This window comes from Rattus norvegicus, chromosome 2 (assembly GCF_036323735.1).
Source record: "Rattus norvegicus strain BN/NHsdMcwi chromosome 2, GRCr8, whole genome shotgun sequence".
NCBI lineage: Eukaryota > Metazoa > Chordata > Mammalia > Rodentia > Muridae > Rattus > Rattus norvegicus.
This window is the reverse complement of record NC_086020.1, coordinates 246318299-246337346: the sequence shown is the minus strand read 5'-3', so window position 1 is coordinate 246337346 and position 19048 is coordinate 246318299. Positions and strand designations below refer to the sequence as shown.

The 19048-nt window shown below is 41.7% G+C and overlaps 1 protein-coding gene and 1 long non-coding RNA gene across 5 annotated transcripts in view; one reads left to right on the top strand and one right to left on the bottom strand.

Annotated features, from left to right (window-relative positions):
* The window catches only part of Erich3 (glutamate-rich 3), a 102236-nt gene that overhangs the window by 40327 nt on the left and 42861 nt on the right, over nucleotides 1-19048 (bottom strand). For 3 of the 4 annotated variants that reach the window (XM_017591360.3, XM_017591359.3, XM_039103891.2), the window contains exons 4-8: nucleotides 18974-19045; nucleotides 17345-17473; nucleotides 13734-13892; nucleotides 9512-9727; nucleotides 5619-5799 (exon numbers count right to left, since the gene is read on the bottom strand). In XM_017591360.3, coding sequence (XP_017446849.1) covers nucleotides 5619-5799; nucleotides 9512-9727; nucleotides 13734-13892; nucleotides 17345-17473; nucleotides 18974-19045 — 757 coding nt within the window. Of the gene's footprint in view, nucleotides 1-5618; nucleotides 5800-6259; nucleotides 6368-9511; nucleotides 9728-13733; nucleotides 13893-17344; nucleotides 17474-18973; nucleotides 19046-19048 lie in introns of those variants that run through there. The other variant, XM_063282934.1, reaches the window with a different exon arrangement.
* Nucleotides 11170-19048, top strand: part of LOC102555516 (uncharacterized) — a 40597-nt gene continuing 32718 nt past the window's right edge. The window contains exons 1-3 of the long non-coding RNA XR_005501429.2: nucleotides 11170-12577; nucleotides 14938-15061; nucleotides 15696-15738. This is a non-coding gene — a long non-coding RNA (uncharacterized LOC102555516). The remainder of the gene's footprint in view (nucleotides 12578-14937; nucleotides 15062-15695; nucleotides 15739-19048) is intronic.

The window sequence follows — 19048 nt, the reverse complement described above, 5'->3', positions numbered from 1 at the left end:
GGTAGGCCTCTGGAAAGGCTGAGGCACAATGGGATCAAAAGGGCACCGGTCTTAATGACAAACAGACTCTTGAGTCAGAGGCTAGGAAGACAATCCAAACTCTTTACAGACTGACTCTGAGTCCACATAACTGTAGTTCGCTCTTCTGTGGCTTGTTCCTTTGAACTCCAAGAGTACCCACCAGGAAAAGATACTCTCAGGAAAACACAAGGAAGGGCTGGAGAGGCAGCTCAGAAGTGGAGGGTGCTTGCTACTGTTACAGAGGACTAGAGTTCAGTGTCCAGTATGCACCAGGTGGCTCACGACAATCTGGAACTCCAGCTCCAGGGTATCCAATACCTTCTGGCCTCTCTGGGCATGTCCACACATGTGTAAACACACACATGGAGACACAGACATAGACACATAAAATAAAACAAATATTTGAGGAAAGAAAATTTAGGGAGGTGACACAGCCAGGGAATGAACTACCAGGCATGATACACCTCCATCCCCTGCCATGTATGTGTTTCTAGAGATGTATGTGTATCTTCCTGATATTAGCGACTTGAGTCTTTGAAGGTTTCCAAAGTTAATGAACAAGATTTGGTGTCCCCTGCCTTGATCTCTGTCTGTTCTCTAATTCTATCTCTTAAAATAGGGTGGTTTCTCCCACTTCCGACTTGGTGGCTTCTTGGTGGAGTCGTCGGAGGAATGCAGAACAGAGAGCATGGAGTTTGAGTCACTGTCCTCATCCTTCACGGAGGAACGCTTCACATCTTTAACTTGGGTATGACAGAGATGGGAGGTCCCAGTCTACCCACACCACAATGCATGACATAATACGTGACATGATGTGTGACATAAGAAAGAGCTTTAGTTGAAGTTCAGAAAGCAGAGATGTTTGCTGTGCATGGATGATGAGTATCATTGGGATACTAAAGGAAAAGACAAATACTGTGAATGGGTAGATAGATAGACGATAGATGCAGAGAAAGAAACACTTGTATGCATAAGAAGTCTGTTTGTTTAAGAATCTATCATTCAACCACAGAGGAATAATTGATCCGCTGGTTTATGAAGTAAGGGCATCAAATCCTCTTCCCTTAAACATGTCTTTAGAAATTGATAACTTAAAGGGGGCAGCATTTAATTTGTGAAAAACTCAAACTTCATAAGAATGCAGAAAAAAATCTGTGGACTTCTGCCTGGGCCTTCCCACACCTGCTGTGTTCTCTTCACTAATGCTCCAAGTGGGTACAGAATGGAAAAACACCCCGAAGCTTCCGGTCCGTGAAATCGGCCATAATTTGGTGCAGAAGGCAATGAACCCCTAACCTGTGGCATTTCAACTAATAAGAAGCTCTCTCTAAGAGGTCACACGGAAGGTCAGAGGATCCTGGAAACTGGAGCCTTAATTAGTAAATCAACACCCAGACTTTAACGGTAAACCATGGGCAATGGGGCTATCACAGCCATCTTCCACAGCTCACGAGCAGACTAAGTTTTCAGGAAGCAACCTGCGTCTCGGCAGACTTACTTTAGCTAGGCACAGACCATACAAGAAAGCCTGGTGGAAAAACCAGTGCTGGGGCGTGCAAACTCCCCGACGTGGAACGTTCCCTGAACTCACTGAAGTTGAGAATCACTAAGGACTTCTGGGTGACCCTGTTCAGTTACTGTTTCGATTTCAGGAACATCATTAAGGAAGAGGAAGGTGTTCTGGCTGTTGGTTTTCCCGGATCCAATAAGTGATGTTCTCACAAAAAAGTAAACACACATACAGAGAGGAGACCACGCAGAGCCAGACACAGACACTTCAGGGACAACATTGTCACCAGCAGAGGACTGGCCCTTCTGAAGAGTCAAAACTGGACAGAATCAGGGAAGGCTTACAGCCTAGAGCTCTGCAAGGAACGCCATCCGAGATTGTCTTCGTTTCAGATGTCTGTCCTCCAGACATAGAAGATAACCTGCCGTTGTTAACACCATGATCAAGAGACATTTATCTTCTTAGCCCCGAGAGACTAACGCTCAGCAAACAGATCAAGTAGCAGAGGGGCTGAGCCTCTGACAGGTCATTGGTGAACGTTTGATATCAGACACCACCCTCAGAACTGGAAACTTCACGAGCTGAAGGAAGGTTCTGGAGCTGAGAGTTCACATCGACTCCAAATACTCCCGTACCCCTAAGCACACACTGTAGAAAAGTCAGAACCCAAAGTTCATAGTACGTAATCCGTGGTGATACATGTAAAGAAACAGGAAGTTGGAGCCCACACAGAGGGAAAGGGGCAAGCCAAACCGTTCTAACAATCTAGTGAGGAGAAATTATGTGGCGCTCATCTCAGTTCTTGACAACATCTGGGATCAACTGAAACCCAGGGTGCTGGGCAGGCCTGTGGGGGACTTTCCTAGTCAGGTTATTTAAAGCAGGAAGATTCGCCCTAAATCTGAACAGCACCTGCTGGTGGCAGCCCAGATAATAGACTTGGAAAGAGGAAGTTTGGCCTCCTGTCTGCCTGGTGACTCTCTCTCTCCCTGGTAAGTCCACCCAGCCTGTGGCTGAGACACAAACATATTAGAACCAACTTCCGGATTCCAGAACAGACTGAAGACCTGCATCTCTCCAGGAAACCAGACTGGGACTGAGGAGACGTTCAATCTCATAGAAAGAACTCCTTTCCAGACTTTCAGCCATTGTTGAACTACCCAGATCACAGCCTGTAAGCCATTCCAATAAGTATCTAATACATACATACATACATACATACATACATACATACATACATACATACGTATATACCAATTCTGCTCCCTAAGACAGATTACAATGTGAGTACACAAACATGCTACAATATATCCTTGTAGGCACTACTATTACTACATTGATTGTATTACAACATATTAATACAATATATTATTAATATTATTGACATTTGTATCCCCATCTGGAGATCGTTCTCTGGAGCGCGGATGTAATCATCTTTACGGCAGGTTCCGCATTCAGCAAAATCAAGCAGCTGCTGATTCAACAGGTCAGCAGAAGAGAGAGAAGGCTGTCAGCGAGAAGAGACCGCCATGATGGTGAGCCTGAAGTGTTAGCACAAGAGCATTCCCAAATTTCACACAATCCCTGAACACCGTTAGCTCACACACACAGAATGGGTGGATATCATGACATTTCATTTATATCTTGATAAATCTACCTTTAAAAAAATCAAGATCAATATCAGATGAGAGAAGAAGTAAAGGGCAGTTAGATGAGGTCAGAATACAGTAGAGAGCTTCTACTCTAAGTTTAGATAGACTCCCAATACAGCTATTAAGAGAAACCCCAGAAAAAGTTATGCAAAAAGGCAGAGACACAACTGGACTCATGGCTGAATGGGATTTGTGTTTAAGAGGGAGAGAAGAGAGATCATCGGGGGCCAAGTAAGCATCCCAGGAAGAGGACCCTCTATTTGGGAAAGAGGCTCATTATAGGGAGGAAGAGGCATGTTGGGAAGAGAAAGGAGGCCCCTAAGAAAATGGGGTCAAGAGGAGGAGACTATTAGAAGGCCAGAAAATCAACTACAGCTTCTTTGCCCCACATGAGCCCACAGGCTAGAGCCTCTTTTGTTTGAAAGGATACATATGGCAAGTCTAAGCGCCTGGAAGATACTGCAGTCTTTAGGAGAAGTAAATACAGCCAGCTCTCCGTGGGTGCATTAAAGCAGCCTACTGTGGCCTGGACTCCGTTAATCTAACTACAGGAAGCAGGGGGAATTGCTTTGGGACTAAAAGGATGCTCTAAGCCCCATTCTTCCATAATTTTGTTGTTATTCTTAATTTGTAAGAAGCAAGAAAAATTAGCAACTGCCACATCTTTAAAAGCGAGTGAGCTATTCCAAAAGCATAAAGGCTTTTATTTACTCTCCATGAAAACCTTAGACCTATTCTCATTTCACAGAATCACACAGCACTGAAGATCTTTGGTAACCTGGATAAATCACTCTAGTTGCTGCACCTCGTGGTAGCCCCCTAACAAAGCCACTCTTCAGTCTCCAACGGCTCTCTCCTACTGATCAAGGTAAGCAGAGACCACAACACAGAGGGGAGAGAATCCAGGACTTAAGTCTCCATTCCAAGCTGTTGTGTAAGATTATCCAGTGTCTCCACACAGAGACCCAGGCTCAGTGTGTATACAAAGTAACCCTTGCCCAGCAGCAGACTCCTCAGTCAGCTTTCGGTCTGCATCCTTGGTCCACCCAGTGTTGTTTTCTAGACTACCCAGCCAGAGTAAGACTGCATTTGTGAAAGTCCCGTTCTCCACTAAATGGCTATTCTGTATCCATGCTGTGTGATACAGAACCCAGCAAATTGTCTAAACATAGACATCTAAACATGAGCATTCTACTTTTACATGATAGCTACTTTCATCGATTCTCATAAATTAACACCCAGACAACATACTTTTAAAAAAATTAATTTGTGTCCGAGCTGCTTGGGTTAAGAGAAGGATGTGTGCCTCTTTCCCTACAAGCAAAGCTCATTGGAATTCACACCTTTCCCTTTAGGAAAAGGTTGGCACTTTGGCTGCTGAGAGCTGAGGTAGCATTGAACCATACATAGACCCCCCCCACCCCACCAGGCCAAAGCTACAGGGGATACCCTTCAAGAGACACACCCCTCCCCTCCCTCATCTACCAAGAGGTGGGAAGGAACTCTGTGACTGAGAAACGCCAGAGTAAATTCCCACGTTTCCACAACTTTGTAAAAATGGTACCAGTTCCCAACAAACTGAGAACCGTGATTTATTTCACTTCAACTTAAAGCTAATGTTCCCACATCTGGTTTGCTTTTGGGAGGCTCAGACCATGTAATCCCCAAATCTTTCCTTATCTATTAGAGTCACTCTCTCTGATTGGCGAAAGAAATTTCAAAGGAAAATAAAATAATTTTATGTTGTTCTGACGAACTCTTTTTCTCAGCTTCTCAGTAGATTTTCTAAATAGCTATGGAAACTAATGGAGCTTCCTAAAGAGACTTTCCTATGCAAATGAGAAAAGAAAGCTTCCTTTCATTTCTGCCCCAATAAACAATATAGAAGAATCACTACAGTGCAGTATAAATAAAAACACCTTATACCGACAAATATGGACTTAGAATCGAAGGAAAGTGCAAATTACTGAAACGGGCATTTAAACAATGTGTTGCATCAAGTTGTTTAGGTGTGACCCATGGCGGAATCTATTGAACCTTCGATTCTGCCTCCGTATATGCTAACAAATTGTCCGTCTGTGATGTTTCCCTTATGATAGCCCGTCATACCATTCACAGTGGCAAACCAGTTAACTCGCAGTGTTTGAGACAGCCTACTTCTGAGTCATTTAATGATCACATATCTCTGTCTCGAAATCAATCTGTTACCAGGTTAAATCACTCCACACTCCTCCTCCTTCAATCTGCAAGAGCAACCGCTGGCTGCTCCAGTTTCAATCAAGGAGCTGTGGATCTGGATCTACTCTGAGACAGCTGGTTTACAATTCCCTGGATGTGCATAATTTCACTAAGTGGTTAAAGTCATTTTGATATTATGTCAACAACAGCTCATCTGGAGCGTCAACCCAAGCGCCTTCCTCCGTGTTCGTCTATACCTTTCTCAAGCAGTTTCCCTTTGTAGACACAAAGGTTCTCTCCTCCACAGTGCTGTTGATAAATCTTGATTTCATCTCGGAAGTCTATGTCGTCGTAAGATACGTGCACATTTTTACCAAAATAGACCATCGTGATAACTGCATTGCTATGTGGTGCTGTTTTATAAATCCTTCCTGGATCCTAGAAGAGATGAAACAAGGACACAGAGACTAAGTGTCTTCCCATGAGACTTCCTGCTCCCACGTGGCTTTACGAAATACAAAGGGCAGAGAGAGAGATCCAATTCTAAGCACCTTATAACAAAGCCACTGTATACAGTGCCCAAGAATCGAAGGTGTTACAAAATACATTCCTCTTCAGGTCTATAACAAGCAGATTTTTGGCTCTGAGTTTTGTAAATGATAAAGATTTTAACAAAATATTTCCCACTTTAAATTCTTTCTCTCCTCTCTTTGCCAAGAAGGAAGTGCTTTTGACCCTTTTCTGCTAGTTTTCAAACAAAAATTCAAACAAATGAACTGAATGAATGTTAATATTTTGTTTGGAGTTGATATTGATCGTGGCAGAGTGACCGTTTTGAGGTGACCCATCTCATCTTTACAAGTGAGCAAAGGCAACAGACCCTTTCTTAGCCTATTACCTCTGAGAGATGTGTAGATGCATGGACTCCTTCTGACATCCCTGCAAGGATAGGTGATCATGTATGTCAAGTGCCTGGGATTACCATGTAGAAGTCTAATTGGTTTCTCTGTTTAGGAAAAAAACAAACAGCTGACCAATTACAAGAGTTGAGAGAAAATAAATTAATCACTTTTGAGTTTGAGTATTACAAAAACGGGTCAGCTTGCTGGGATGCATACTTGAGATGGGGTTAATGAGTTCTGACCTTGTGGGTCATTTATTTAACTTAATTTGCTTCATCTCTAGAGTGAAATTGTTGTGTCTTCTTTTATGGTTATTGACTGCATGGTATGCTAAGCTCCATAGTCTAAGGACTACTAAATAACATATCTCTTTAGTATTGCCTTTAAACATATTTTTTTAATATTTTGCTAAAAGTTCACAGAGCACACGTACAAGAACAATCAAATGAAGAAAAGACAGTATGTGGTTTGGAGGTAAGTGTATTTCCTGAGTAGATGATATAAAACCATGAAATGAAGCATGGGCCAGCTCAAACTAGTAATTCCGACTGGCTTGCCAGAGGAGGGGGAGAAGTCTGGGAGATGGGTAGAACCGAAACTTTGCTCATCAATGAATAAAGAAGTGTAACTTCTTACAACGATGTCCCTGTACTTTGGGCTCTATTGACCTGGAAAGGATCGACTGTCAAACCACATGGGAAGATGACACATCTCAACAGAAAAGTAAGCGTCGAGGTTGATGTCATGGTGATGCTCAGACTGAGGGGTGCAGATAAAACAAAGAGGAGAAGTAAGAGAAAAAGCCCGAGAAGATGTGTGTTGGAGGACGAGCAAAGCTTTCAAGAAAATGGAAGTAGGAATGTGCTGGGGCTAAGCTCATTAACGGAGCAGATATCCAGACTGAATTAAACACAAACCATCAACCTCCTACATTAGCACACTTAAAGCCCAGACTTCATGCCTAAAAACTCAAAAGGCTAAAAGTAATAAAATGCATATGAATAATACATATATAATTATACATATATGAATAATATATATTCTTTATGTATTACAGAAAGAATATTTTAACACAGAAAGTAATGAGTAGTGTGAAAGATTATTCTTCAGTGATACAGAATTTCATCACGAGAGCCAAATAATCCTAAACGTAGACTCCAGAAGGTTCTGGACATTCACAAATGAAACCCTAAACATTCACAAGAAGCTAACAAACTCACAGTTGACAGAGTGTGAATCATCAGTAGATTCAGTAACCAAGAGACCAAGCAATGTTTCTAACATATCTAATGACATAAGGCAATTTGTTACACACTAATAATGCTGAGTATTAATTGGCCTCCACTCCTCAGTCAGAAAGCACTTCAATAAAAACCAATCTGTGAGAGAAGGTATTATAATTATAAATGTGTGCTCAAAACACAGATACAGTCAACATCATAACGTAACACCACTTGATGTAAAACCAAACATTAACCCTAACGTAGTGACAATAATTTCAATACCTCATTCTCACCAGTAGACAGGTCATCTAAAGAGAGAAACATCGGAGTTAAATGACATCACAAATCAAGTGGACCTGAAAGACATCTATAGAACATTCCATCCAAACACTAAACAACACACATTCTTCTTAGCAGCCCATGAAAACTTTCTCCAAGATTGGCCACGTACTGGGATCCAAAGGAAGTCTCAACGAATACAGGAAAATTAAATTAGCCTATTCTATTTGACCACAAAGGAACTAACCATATCAACATATCAACCATATCAACAACCATATAAACTATAGAAAGTACATAAGGGACCCAAATACATGGAGACTAATCACATACTACAGAATGATTATCAGGTCACTGGAAAAATCAAAAATAAAATTAAAAAATTCTCTAGAATTGGGTACATGAAACACATACAGCAAGCCAAAAATCTATTAAACACATTTGAGACAGTCTTAAGAAAAACGTGAATAGTGTTAACTGCCTATGTCAAAAGACTTGCGATATTTCATTAACTTAAGGACACACCTTAAGGCCCTGGAAAAAACAAGGGAAAAAAAACAATCTAAAAAAGTAATAAACAAGAAGACATGACCAAAATCAGTGAAATAAAGAGTCAAAAGCCACAAAGAGTCAATGAAACCGGTTCTTCAAAGAGAAAAACAAGGTCGTAAAGATCCTAAAGGGAAACATTGCAGCAGACACCAGTGAAATTCTGGGAACAGTAAAGCAAGATGAGTTACGTACATTAGCATCCTTGTATCCAAGGCTCATGGGCACGTTGAGGAAGAGGAAGCAGAAACAGTGTAAGAGACAGAGTTTGGGGAAGAGAGCTGTGAAGAGCTGACTTCGGGACTTGACATGGCTGCTACACACAACAGCTATGGTGATGTCTACTGCAGCATGGGCTGGGGAAGAGCTCCTAAAGCTCAGCCCCAGGCTGACAGGCTTTCTGCAGATGGTGGCTGTTTAGGGATGGACGGTCACTTCAGGGGAGGGATGTTGGCAATGGTAGGTTGTCCACACCCCAGTGTGGCCCTACACTCATTTGTAAATGACCAGCACTAAAAGACTGGGGGATATTAATAATGATGATGATGATGATGATGATGATGATGATGATGATGATGATAGGCATGGGGGTGGGAGCAGATGTCTGTTGGTGGATTTCAGAGACAGTTGGAGACAGGTAGTTGAGAGTAGGAAACTACCTGTGAAATCTTCGGGGAATAAATTTTTAGACATGTAAAAGGAAAGAGGAAACTGGTCTAAGGTGCTGTCCACATAGAATAATGCTTTGGGACATGTGTGTGACAAACCACAGTATTTTAAAAGAACAGGGAAAAAGTAGGTAGCCAATGTTCGCTAATTTTCAATAAACCATTAAAACTAAAATTTGGTTCATATAACACTCTAGCTGTGCTTAGATTCATGAATTTTCATGAATTAAATGGGAAGATACTCTGAATGATCGACTTAAGGGAAATGAAGTCGGAGTCTTATCTAAAGTCTGAGAACCAGAGCTCACGAGTAATCTGTCATCACTTAGGGTGATTGAGTTGTTTTCCTAATTACTCAGATGTTCCCTTTGACGCTCGTGTTTTTTACAGGTGTACTTATGCTATTTTTTTTTTTGCAATGCATTTTTGTACCTGGTTCTAGAAAATTCTCCTGCTGCAGATCTAGAACTCAGCTGGTGTGACGTCACTAATATTTACAGGAATAAAAGAACATTTTGACCATAATCACCTTGGTGAAGAGAGGCTCTAGGCCATGGGGAGCCGTGATGGGACGCAGTCTCTTCCTCCTCCAAGCCTCCAACCTGTTCTCCCTAAAGCTCTTTGCTTGGGGCTGGGGTGACGGGGGAACAGGTATCTGGTAACTGTTAATGTGTGGAAGTTGGTAGAGATCCTCCTTCTGGGAATTGTCCATGTAGTTCCTGAATTTCATCATGGCCTTCTTGCCCTGTAATTACACATCATGACGTAAGACCCAACGACACACAAGCAGAGCCCCATTGCAAGCCAAATCAAAGTCAAGTTTGGATGATTGTCACAAACCCAGCTGAGAACAATGCACCAACCTGAAATGCATGCTCTCGTGTTTTGAGAATCAGTTTGTGTCTATTGAAAATTCAATAAGCACACATTCCTAACCTTGTGTGAATATGGTTTTAATAGAAAATTTAGAGACAGTTAAGTTAGTTGATTTCGTACTGGAAGGTCTGCAGGGTTGGAGCCTGAGATGGTGTTGGCCAGTGCACTGGGCACTGGGGACATTCTGACTGCACACCCCCGAGGATTGCACAGACAGGAGAGGCAAGGCTGTGATCAAAGGCCAGTGAGTGGGCTTGCTTGAAATCTTCAAACTCTGGGAAGGACAATCAAAACTATTGAAATCTCAAAGAGAACACTGTCTGACCTAGACATCCTGCAATAAATCCTATATACATAACTGCACAAGTTATTAGTACTCTGCCATAAATGTGCATTTGGGCATACAGATATACATGTGTAAGTGTGTATATATATAAAAGATGTGTAAATTCAGCTGAGCCATAAAAACTCTAGCACCCTAAAAATCTGTAAGTAGAAAAATGGTTCATTAAATTTGCTTTGATTCTTTACTTACATTGTACATTCTCACCAGGGTATGGAAATATGGGTATTCTTACATAATAGCACAGGCAGTGTTCCTTTTAAGTAATTTACAGGTAGAGTTTGATTTAAAAAGCAATAACAAACAGAAAATTTTAAATATTAATTTACCCTTGGGATATATGTCTATTTTGCTTGAGAGTTTAATCAACATAGCTTAACTAAGTCGTTTAAAATCTTTAGAAGTATAACCAAAAATATTTATCAGCTAGATTTGAGCCTAAACATTTTGACAAATTGATTATTTTTGTGTATCTGAAGGAAATTTCTAAATTTTAAGACACTTGCATGTCTTTTATCCATTTAACACGAATTTACCTTTAAAAATCTCTATACTCATAAAATATAAATTGACATTACATTTTTGTATTTATAACTAATTTTTAACCAGTTTAGTCTATATTTTGAGATGCTTAATAATAAAAGTTTTAGAAAAAGTTCTCCAAAGGATACTAGTGACTAAGTCAATAAAAGCACATTAAATAAAAGCATGTATAGCTCAAATCTTGAATAAAACCAACACTTTTGTGTAGGCAGACTCTACTGTTCAGTTATTAAATAATATTGAGTAATCTTACTTTGTTTTTAATTTATTTTTCCAATAGACTGAACCTAGAACATCAAAACCAAAATTAAATGAACATAATAAAAATGTTAAAATTAATCTGGGACATTGGAAATTTGAACAATTTTAATTGCTTTTAAAAAATAAATAGCAAAACTGGGTATCAGCTATGTGTCCTGTTTTGGAAATGATTTTAATAACATTCTTAAAAATAATATTTTTTTTATTTTTAACTGATAGTATATTGGCTAAGTTTCTAAACAATACATATAATTATACTGTACTTTTAAGTTCGTAAGCATTTAAACTGTGCTGTATTATGTAGTTTTTCTCACTTTTTCACTACCATAAATACGACAGCTCAAAGCGGACTTAACTCTGCCTTTGTGATTATGTGTACGTTCCTGGGGTAGAGTCTTACAGGTTAAGATAGTGGTAGACCATCAGGCAGGGCCTTGAAGACACTGGTGCTGATGTCTCCCGACGAGAGAGACTTCCTCTGAATATTTGAAAATGTTGCCACATAATTAGTTTTACTTAGTGGCGTCAAAACCAACCTGTTGTTGACTAGGTCACTTTTTCCAAAAGATGCTCACTCCAGCCGCTGTGACAAGTTCAACCCGGTCTTCTCTGAGGTCCTTCCAATCCTTTCACCTCTATCCTCTTCAGTCTTTCAGCAAAGCAAGAAGGTCGACCCTGGTGCTCACTACATACTTAGCAACACTAGAAACCACTGTCTTTCACAAGGAATTTGATAGCCAACTCTTTCACCATTAATGCCACTAATAAGAGCATGCCTTTTCATACTACATTTAGCTTACACAAATTATACTGTAAGCTCCTATAAGTGACTTCTGTCGTCCTTGGTAATCAATATCAATACTCGTTCTTACATCAGAACCCAGCCTGTCATACGTGCTCAAAATATTCATTGAATTTAGCTCATTGAAGCTAACAGGAAACTCATCATCTTCTTGATGTTCATGAACTACTCAGTGACTTTCCTTCAGAAATAACCCACGCTCTCAAAACTGGTAAGCAGAAAGATGAGATTATATATTGGGTCACAATGTGCACATATAGGTAGGTATTCCTTGTAGACAGTGTCTCAGAGTAAGTTTGGAGGACAGTCATTGAAAGGTGAAAAGTTCAGTCCCTAGATGTCAGAGACTGTCATTTCCCTAGTGATGTTCTCACGTCTAAGGAAAACAAAAGTTACTGAAACAGAACTCAGAACTTCAGAAGCTTGAAAAGAATGTAATCAACTGGGCAAACATTGAGAGGATCCATTGAAAGCACTGCCTATGGGGAAGGAAGCTCCACTCAGAAGGCTCTGAGTATGCCCAACCCTAATGGCAAAGCTAACCCCGGAGGACACAGAAGTTTTAGGCAAAGACCTGTGAGTTTTCTGGTACTTTTGGCAAGCCCATTCCTGAGACGAGATGGGCACCTCAGGAAGCCTTAACCTGATCCAGGAGCACAGCCTTGAGTCGTAGCCCCATTCTGATTCTATGGTCACTAGGTAACCTTCTCATTATGAGTCTCCCTCCCAGGCAGCCCTGTCAACCAGGAAGAAAATGGTGTTGCTATAAGGTTTGACCCTTTGATAACTCTTGGTGGATTAAGTGTCCCTAATCAAGACATCCATTTTAGATTACATTCAAAGGATCTTGTTTGTGTATTATTTTGAATACTGTGAGACCTGGCTATTCCCGGACAGTGGCTGAAATGGCTTTCCAAGTATGGGGCCTTCAGACTGCACCCTAGATCTAAGACCTAGGAGCCTGCCTCAGTCTGAGAAGTTTCTCAAAAAAAAAAAAAGGAGGGGGCATTACTTCCCAATTAACTCAATTAACTTCTTCTGGTGTTTAAGAAGCTACCAGGAAATTAACCAAATAAGGTATGTAAAACGCTCCCACGAGCTAAAACCACATTCAATGGGCTGAGATGCCACAGTTGCCTCTGAATATTTAGTATGAAATCACTTCATGTGCATGAAGGGCATGTGTCCGAGAGAGGGCCCAGTGTCTTAGGGCGCGTGAGTCGTACTTCCTAGGAAGGAGTGGGGCACATTCATCCCTTCCATGTAATGACCGTTATGTTCATGACACAAATTCCTAAACTAGCAAATGTTTCTGCAAGTTCCAAACATAGTTTTTCCCCCATGTTGGCAATGGCCTGGCCTCCTCCTTCCTGTTTAGGTAGATTCTGTTTTATGGTAGCCAACTCGGGCAAAGGTTACCTAAGAAAGAAGCTAGAAAGGCATGCAGTATCAGACTCCTAGGTTAATGACTTTGACAGATTTATAGCCTTCCTTCTATAATTCAACCTCCAAGTAACTTCTCACACTGATGGGAGGGTCCCCACACAAATGCAGACCAGCTATGCAGAGCCCTGTTGTCTGGTTATCATGTGTTCAGATCTGCAAGGAGTCCACATAGGGCCATGTGGGGGGAGGGGCAGTCGTGTGTGACTGGGGACAGAGCATCATTGTTTTCTTCTCATATCGAGCTAAGCACTGCCTGTCACTGAAATTCCATCCCTTACAGGTTCTGTATAATTACATGAAAAGTAGGCCTTCCAGTCTCAGCAACATACAGTCAATCATAAGTACATTGTAAGTGCTTGGTGAGCGTACAGTGTAAGTTTCACCATGTGGATGAAAATACGGCATCCTGAAAGCTTTGATAGTACATGATTTTGATCAATAATTTAAAAACAAATGTTTCTTAAGGAAAATAGCATTTACCGCGAGAGGAAATGGAGCTTCACTTTCCAGCAATAAGGTTTTGGGTTTGGACCCTGAAGTTATCTTTGAACCATTCCTTATTTGGCGATTACTGAGAAGAGGCTGCAGACGAACCGGAGGCTGCATATTTCCTGGGGCAGTATACGGTCGAGGGGCTGTCTAGATGATGATGGGGGGAAATTCCATTTAAATTAGTACCTTGACACGTTTCCAGAACTAATTAATAACCCAACAAATTGCCCAGAGTAATTAATGGTGCCTTTTTACTGAACAGATTAAACTTTAATTATATTCTTCCGTTATATACACCCTTCGACCCCAGAGTATTTGTTAAAACACACGGTGTTGAAGTTCTCTACTTAACCAAATGCCACAGGGATGGAGCCTTCTAGACAAAAGGGACGGCCTCTATTAGAGTCCAATATTTTTGCTCATACTGTAAATTATTCATTGTGCTGAATACGGACAAAGAATGGCTTTGCTCAAATGTTAAGTTAAATAATGTCCTATTTCAGAGAACTGAAAGGGTATTATTGGAACAGACTTATTTCAGCTTCAATGTTTTCAATATAAAATCTACTCTGAATTCATTACGTAGCAAGGTTGGCACCCAGAGTAATAGCAGACACCAGGAAAGGCAGGTGCTTAGCTATAATGTACTGCCAATTACATATCTTCAACTGCTCCCTAAAAATGTAAGAAAACAAAATGAAACATTATAGCTGGCAACACTAGGGTGCACTATATCAAAACGGATGTTTCCACACTGGGAATCTGCCATTTCTTCTAGGTCTCCTGCCTACTGTCTATGTCTGAGGAACTCCGGGCCCTGGAAGTGATTTCTTAAAGAATGTACTAACCAACCTCAGGACTGCAATTAGGTTCTACCAAGGAGAGGAATGACATCAGAGAAGGTGGGAGGATGAAATGGAGGCCTTTATTCCCATAATCCTGCAGGGTAGAAATGGTTCCTACCACCTAAGTGTTCGTGTTTCTGTGGAAAAGCCCTTTCTAGCTAAGGGACCTACCTAGTGCTTCTAGAACCTAACCCTTCCCATCCAACCTCCTCTTCAACCGAGGGACTGTGGCTTCCCATTGTGCTGACCATAGCAGGCTTACCATCCCTAGTTGGCTTCTCTTCACCCTGCTGTATCTTCCTAAATAGTTTCTTTATTAAACAACTTTGTAATTACTCTATTTGTAGGAGCCATCTGTTTCCTGCTGAGCCCCCAACAGAGACACTTTCCAATCAAGAATGTACTGCAGCGAATTCAAGAAGTACCAGTGTGGAACATTATAAGTGCCTCTGGGAGCATCAACAGAATATTGTAAGTTTAGTATAAAGATTAGCAATGAGTCAAAAGTGAGGGGGGGGGGAGTGAAGCTTTGGCCCAGTTGTCCTATTCTACTAAGACAGCAGAGAACATGCCAGGAATAGGGCAAAGTGGTATGATGGTCTATAAATGATTCATGAATAGAATTTTGTACATTGACTCTAAAGGGTGGTGAGCCACAAATATTCCATTCCGCAGAGGCGTGTATAAATAAACACATGAGAAAAAAAAATCTGGCAGCCAGAGACTCCTACCAAGAGCTTGCTCTCATAGCATCTTGAGAAGCATGCGTGCACACTGCTAAAACTTTTGATTTCAACAGTTGGCAATACCGAACCTCCATCCTAGGCCAATTGAGGAGATAAAAAGTAATATGTAACATCCAGAGAGTCTACTAGTCAATCAGGCTGGTTAATGCCAGAGAACATGACTCAGAATGATGCTCTCGGAATAGTAACAGTGAACCAAGGAGCCTGAGAAAAACTAAGTTCTCAGGGAAGCAGGTAAAATTTTAGCCATAAGGAAGGTGGTGATTTGAAAAATTCAAGTAAGAGCCAGTTCTGAGCCAGGATCACAGAAGGGCAGCAGAGACAACACTGCCCAATAACTGCTTTCCTTTCTTCTCCAGCAACAGAATTTTCATTTGTGAATATGGCTCGCACCAACAAAGGGTATGTTCCCCCAGACTCCCAACAACTCTGTAAGGAGATGTCCTCTCACTTGAGGCTAGTAAAATGTCAACAAAAGTAACTCATGCTACTTGCCGTTCACACTCATAGCAAAGGAAGGCACGTCCTTACTTTCCCGCTGACCCCTTCCCTCAGGCTGGAGCATCCACATGTTGATACACAGCCCTGGCTGCTGTGGATGAAGCAGACTCCCCAAGTTTGTGGATGAGTAACACAGAGGAGCCCAGGTATTTGATGACTTCATAGAGTCACCTAAGGCTCATGGGCATGGGCTAGGGTGGGGATGAAACCCCATGGGTAAGCCATTGTTACTTGGGTCTCTTATGGTTTGACTATGAGAGGCATCCCACTGGCTGTTTCAACACTTGGTCCAAAACTGGAGTTGCTCTTTTGGGAGTTTGTGGGTCCTTTGCTAGGTAGAGAGAGGCTGGCTGGAAGAAGATTCTCTCTGAAAGGTGGCCCTCAGTGTTTATAGAATACCCTACTTCTCTCCCTGTCTCTGCTTCCTGTTCTGACAAGATGTGAGGAGAAGAGGGCCCTGCACCATAGCCTGGAGGCAGAGGAGGAGGAGGAAGAGAAGGAAGAGGAGGAGGAAGAGGAGGGGAAGGGGGAAGAGGAGGAGGAGGGGAAGGGGGAGGAGGAGGAGGAGGAGGAACAGCCCATAGAGGACTGAGGCTTTTTCAGAACTTGCGTTGTTCAGCCAGGACAGGTCAAGACAAGTTTACCTTTTGCAGAATGTTGAAGCTTAGTGCCATAGGTGACAAACTTACCTCAACTGTGTGTGAAGGCTTTGTAATCTCTCTACAAATATTGTATAACACAAATAAAAATGATCAGACTTGCAAGGAAAACTTACCCAGTCATGCACCCAGTCACGCAAACCGAGGGTAAAGATGTCACAGGAAGTTTGCCCACCCAACAAACATCTTTTTAAATCACTCCTGAACCTGTACTGTTTTGAAAAACCCTGCCTTCCTTCCAGCAAGTAACACCTCTGGGCCACGGCCACCTCATGCTAGGATGAAGTATCAGTGTGTGACTTCTTCAGATGGCATTTCAGTACATTTAATCATCTCAAAGTGGAAGCATCTACTTTTGATAAACATGCAGTCAGGCACTGCTGAATTTGTGCAGATAAAGGAATAGCAAGAATAATACCCAGAAGACACCGTCAGGGGCTCAGTCCTGCCACATTGCAGGAGCTGAAGGGTAACTACTAAGAGAGATAACTTGAAGTCGTCATGTGTGATCTTAGATATGAGGATGAGTTTGCTCTTTTCTGTAGGCAAAATGGAGCCAGGGCTGGTATCTGGGCACCTACATAACCTCAGGTCATCTCTACTTCAGAAACTGGTGTGGCAGCTGCAAGAACAGGGATTAGTCCACAGCAATTTTGATTGGAGTGGGGACTTGGAATGTTGACTTTTAGTATTGAGTAACAAGGAGGCTGTAGTTTCCAATTGCTTCCTTTCCCTGTGTTTTCGTTTCTATAGGGTTGTACAGACATGCTTCCCAGAGAGCCTTCTTTCTCAGGTTAATGAGAAATCATAAATTAATTAGCTGGGACAGAGTGCTTAATAGGGCTCACCAGTGTTAATGGACTAGAACGTCCTTCCTCAGCCAGAACGCTATGGCCACGATTAGTCTTTGGGCCGGCTGGGGGATGGGGAGTCAGAATGGGCATGTTATCTTCAATAAATCGTCTTGTGTGTTCTCCCTGGAATGAGAAAAAAAATGTGAAGTTGATGTATATAGGTGATCTGGTTAGCTTAGTGCCTGACATGTATCCAACCATACTGAGAGATCAAAGCCCTCCCCACTAAGACTGCTACTCTGTATCCTGACACGGAAGTTAGCAATGTTTCTATAGCCCTGTTGGGGAAGGTGCTGTAGGTACTAAGGGACACAAAGGAGTCATTCTGAGAGAACTTTCTACTTAACGATGTGTGTTGGGTCAACAAAATGTCCTTTGTACTTCACTACTAGAAGAGATTAAAGTTTTTGTTATAAAAACAGTAATTCAATAATACACTTAAGCCAAATGGTCCCTTTTACTAAATAGAGGGGACCTAAAACATGCCTTTGCCGATGGCTAATACGCAGTGAGCTTTGACAAGCAGCTGTCAGATGGGAGCAACTGGAGTGTCTATAGCATTTTTCCAGAACCCTCCTCTTCCCTTCTACCTACTGCCTCCCATCTGCCATTGTACAGGACAGACAGATCCCAGACACACAGCACACCCTGTTTTGGGTGCTGGAAATCAGGTCCAATCATCCTTGCATCCACGTTCTGCTAAATAAATTACAGAAAGTGTAAGTTCATGATGTTGGGCATCGCCAGTCAAGCTGAATGAACCTGGAGCCTCTGCATCCCAGCTCCCCTGATCCTAAGAAGGGACCTGCCTCCTGTCATTCAACACTAGTAACAAGATTACCCTTTGTCTCTGATGAAATATCTTTGAGTCCATCAAACCAGAGTGGAAAATTTTACTCTCACAGGGCAGGTTGCCCTATGAACACTTTACAAATGCTTATCAGTTTTCTGAGATGCATTTTAGGCTCCACGTTTGTAATACTATAGCAAATTAAGAACAAGCAGCCCATGATTTCAAATAGCTCAAGAAATCAAATAAATCTGCCATCCTAAACTGAAACTTTTCAAACATGCCTAATTGAATCTCTCATCCCCTGATTCAAATTGATGTATTTCATAAGTTCACTGCAAAGAGCAAAAATAGAGAACAACCAAGGGATTTAAAAATACCTAACACAAAATGTTAGATCTGTTCGTGCTTCCTTCTACTAAGGAAGCTTGTTCCCACCATAATTTTCGAGGGTGACATTCGAATGAAAATGTGTGATTGTATAATTCTTCCGATGTTTTATTTTCCTTCAAGCTGGAAGATTACCATCTCTCTTTATTTTCTTAAGACTCATGAATATCCTTTGGACCCTGCCACAAGAACACACAAAAGCCAGACATCGAATTTGACTATTTCCAAGTTTGTCTTTGAAAGTTTTTGCCTGGCCGGAATGCGCTTCTCAGGAGCAGTGCCTGTTTTCATGATCTGTACTGATGGCACTGAGAGCCAGGCTCCCTTGAATCCTTTGCTTGATCTCAGCTATGGGTGCTGTCCAAAAGTAGGGGCCTCCACACTTTCCAGGTTAACTGAGAGTTCGAATGGTACCATGCTATTAAAAGGTAAAAAGAGTTTACCTTCAACCTCTGAATACGCTCTCTCCGAGCTAAGTCATCCAGCTTCCGTTTTATTTCCAGCTGACGGTAGCGCTG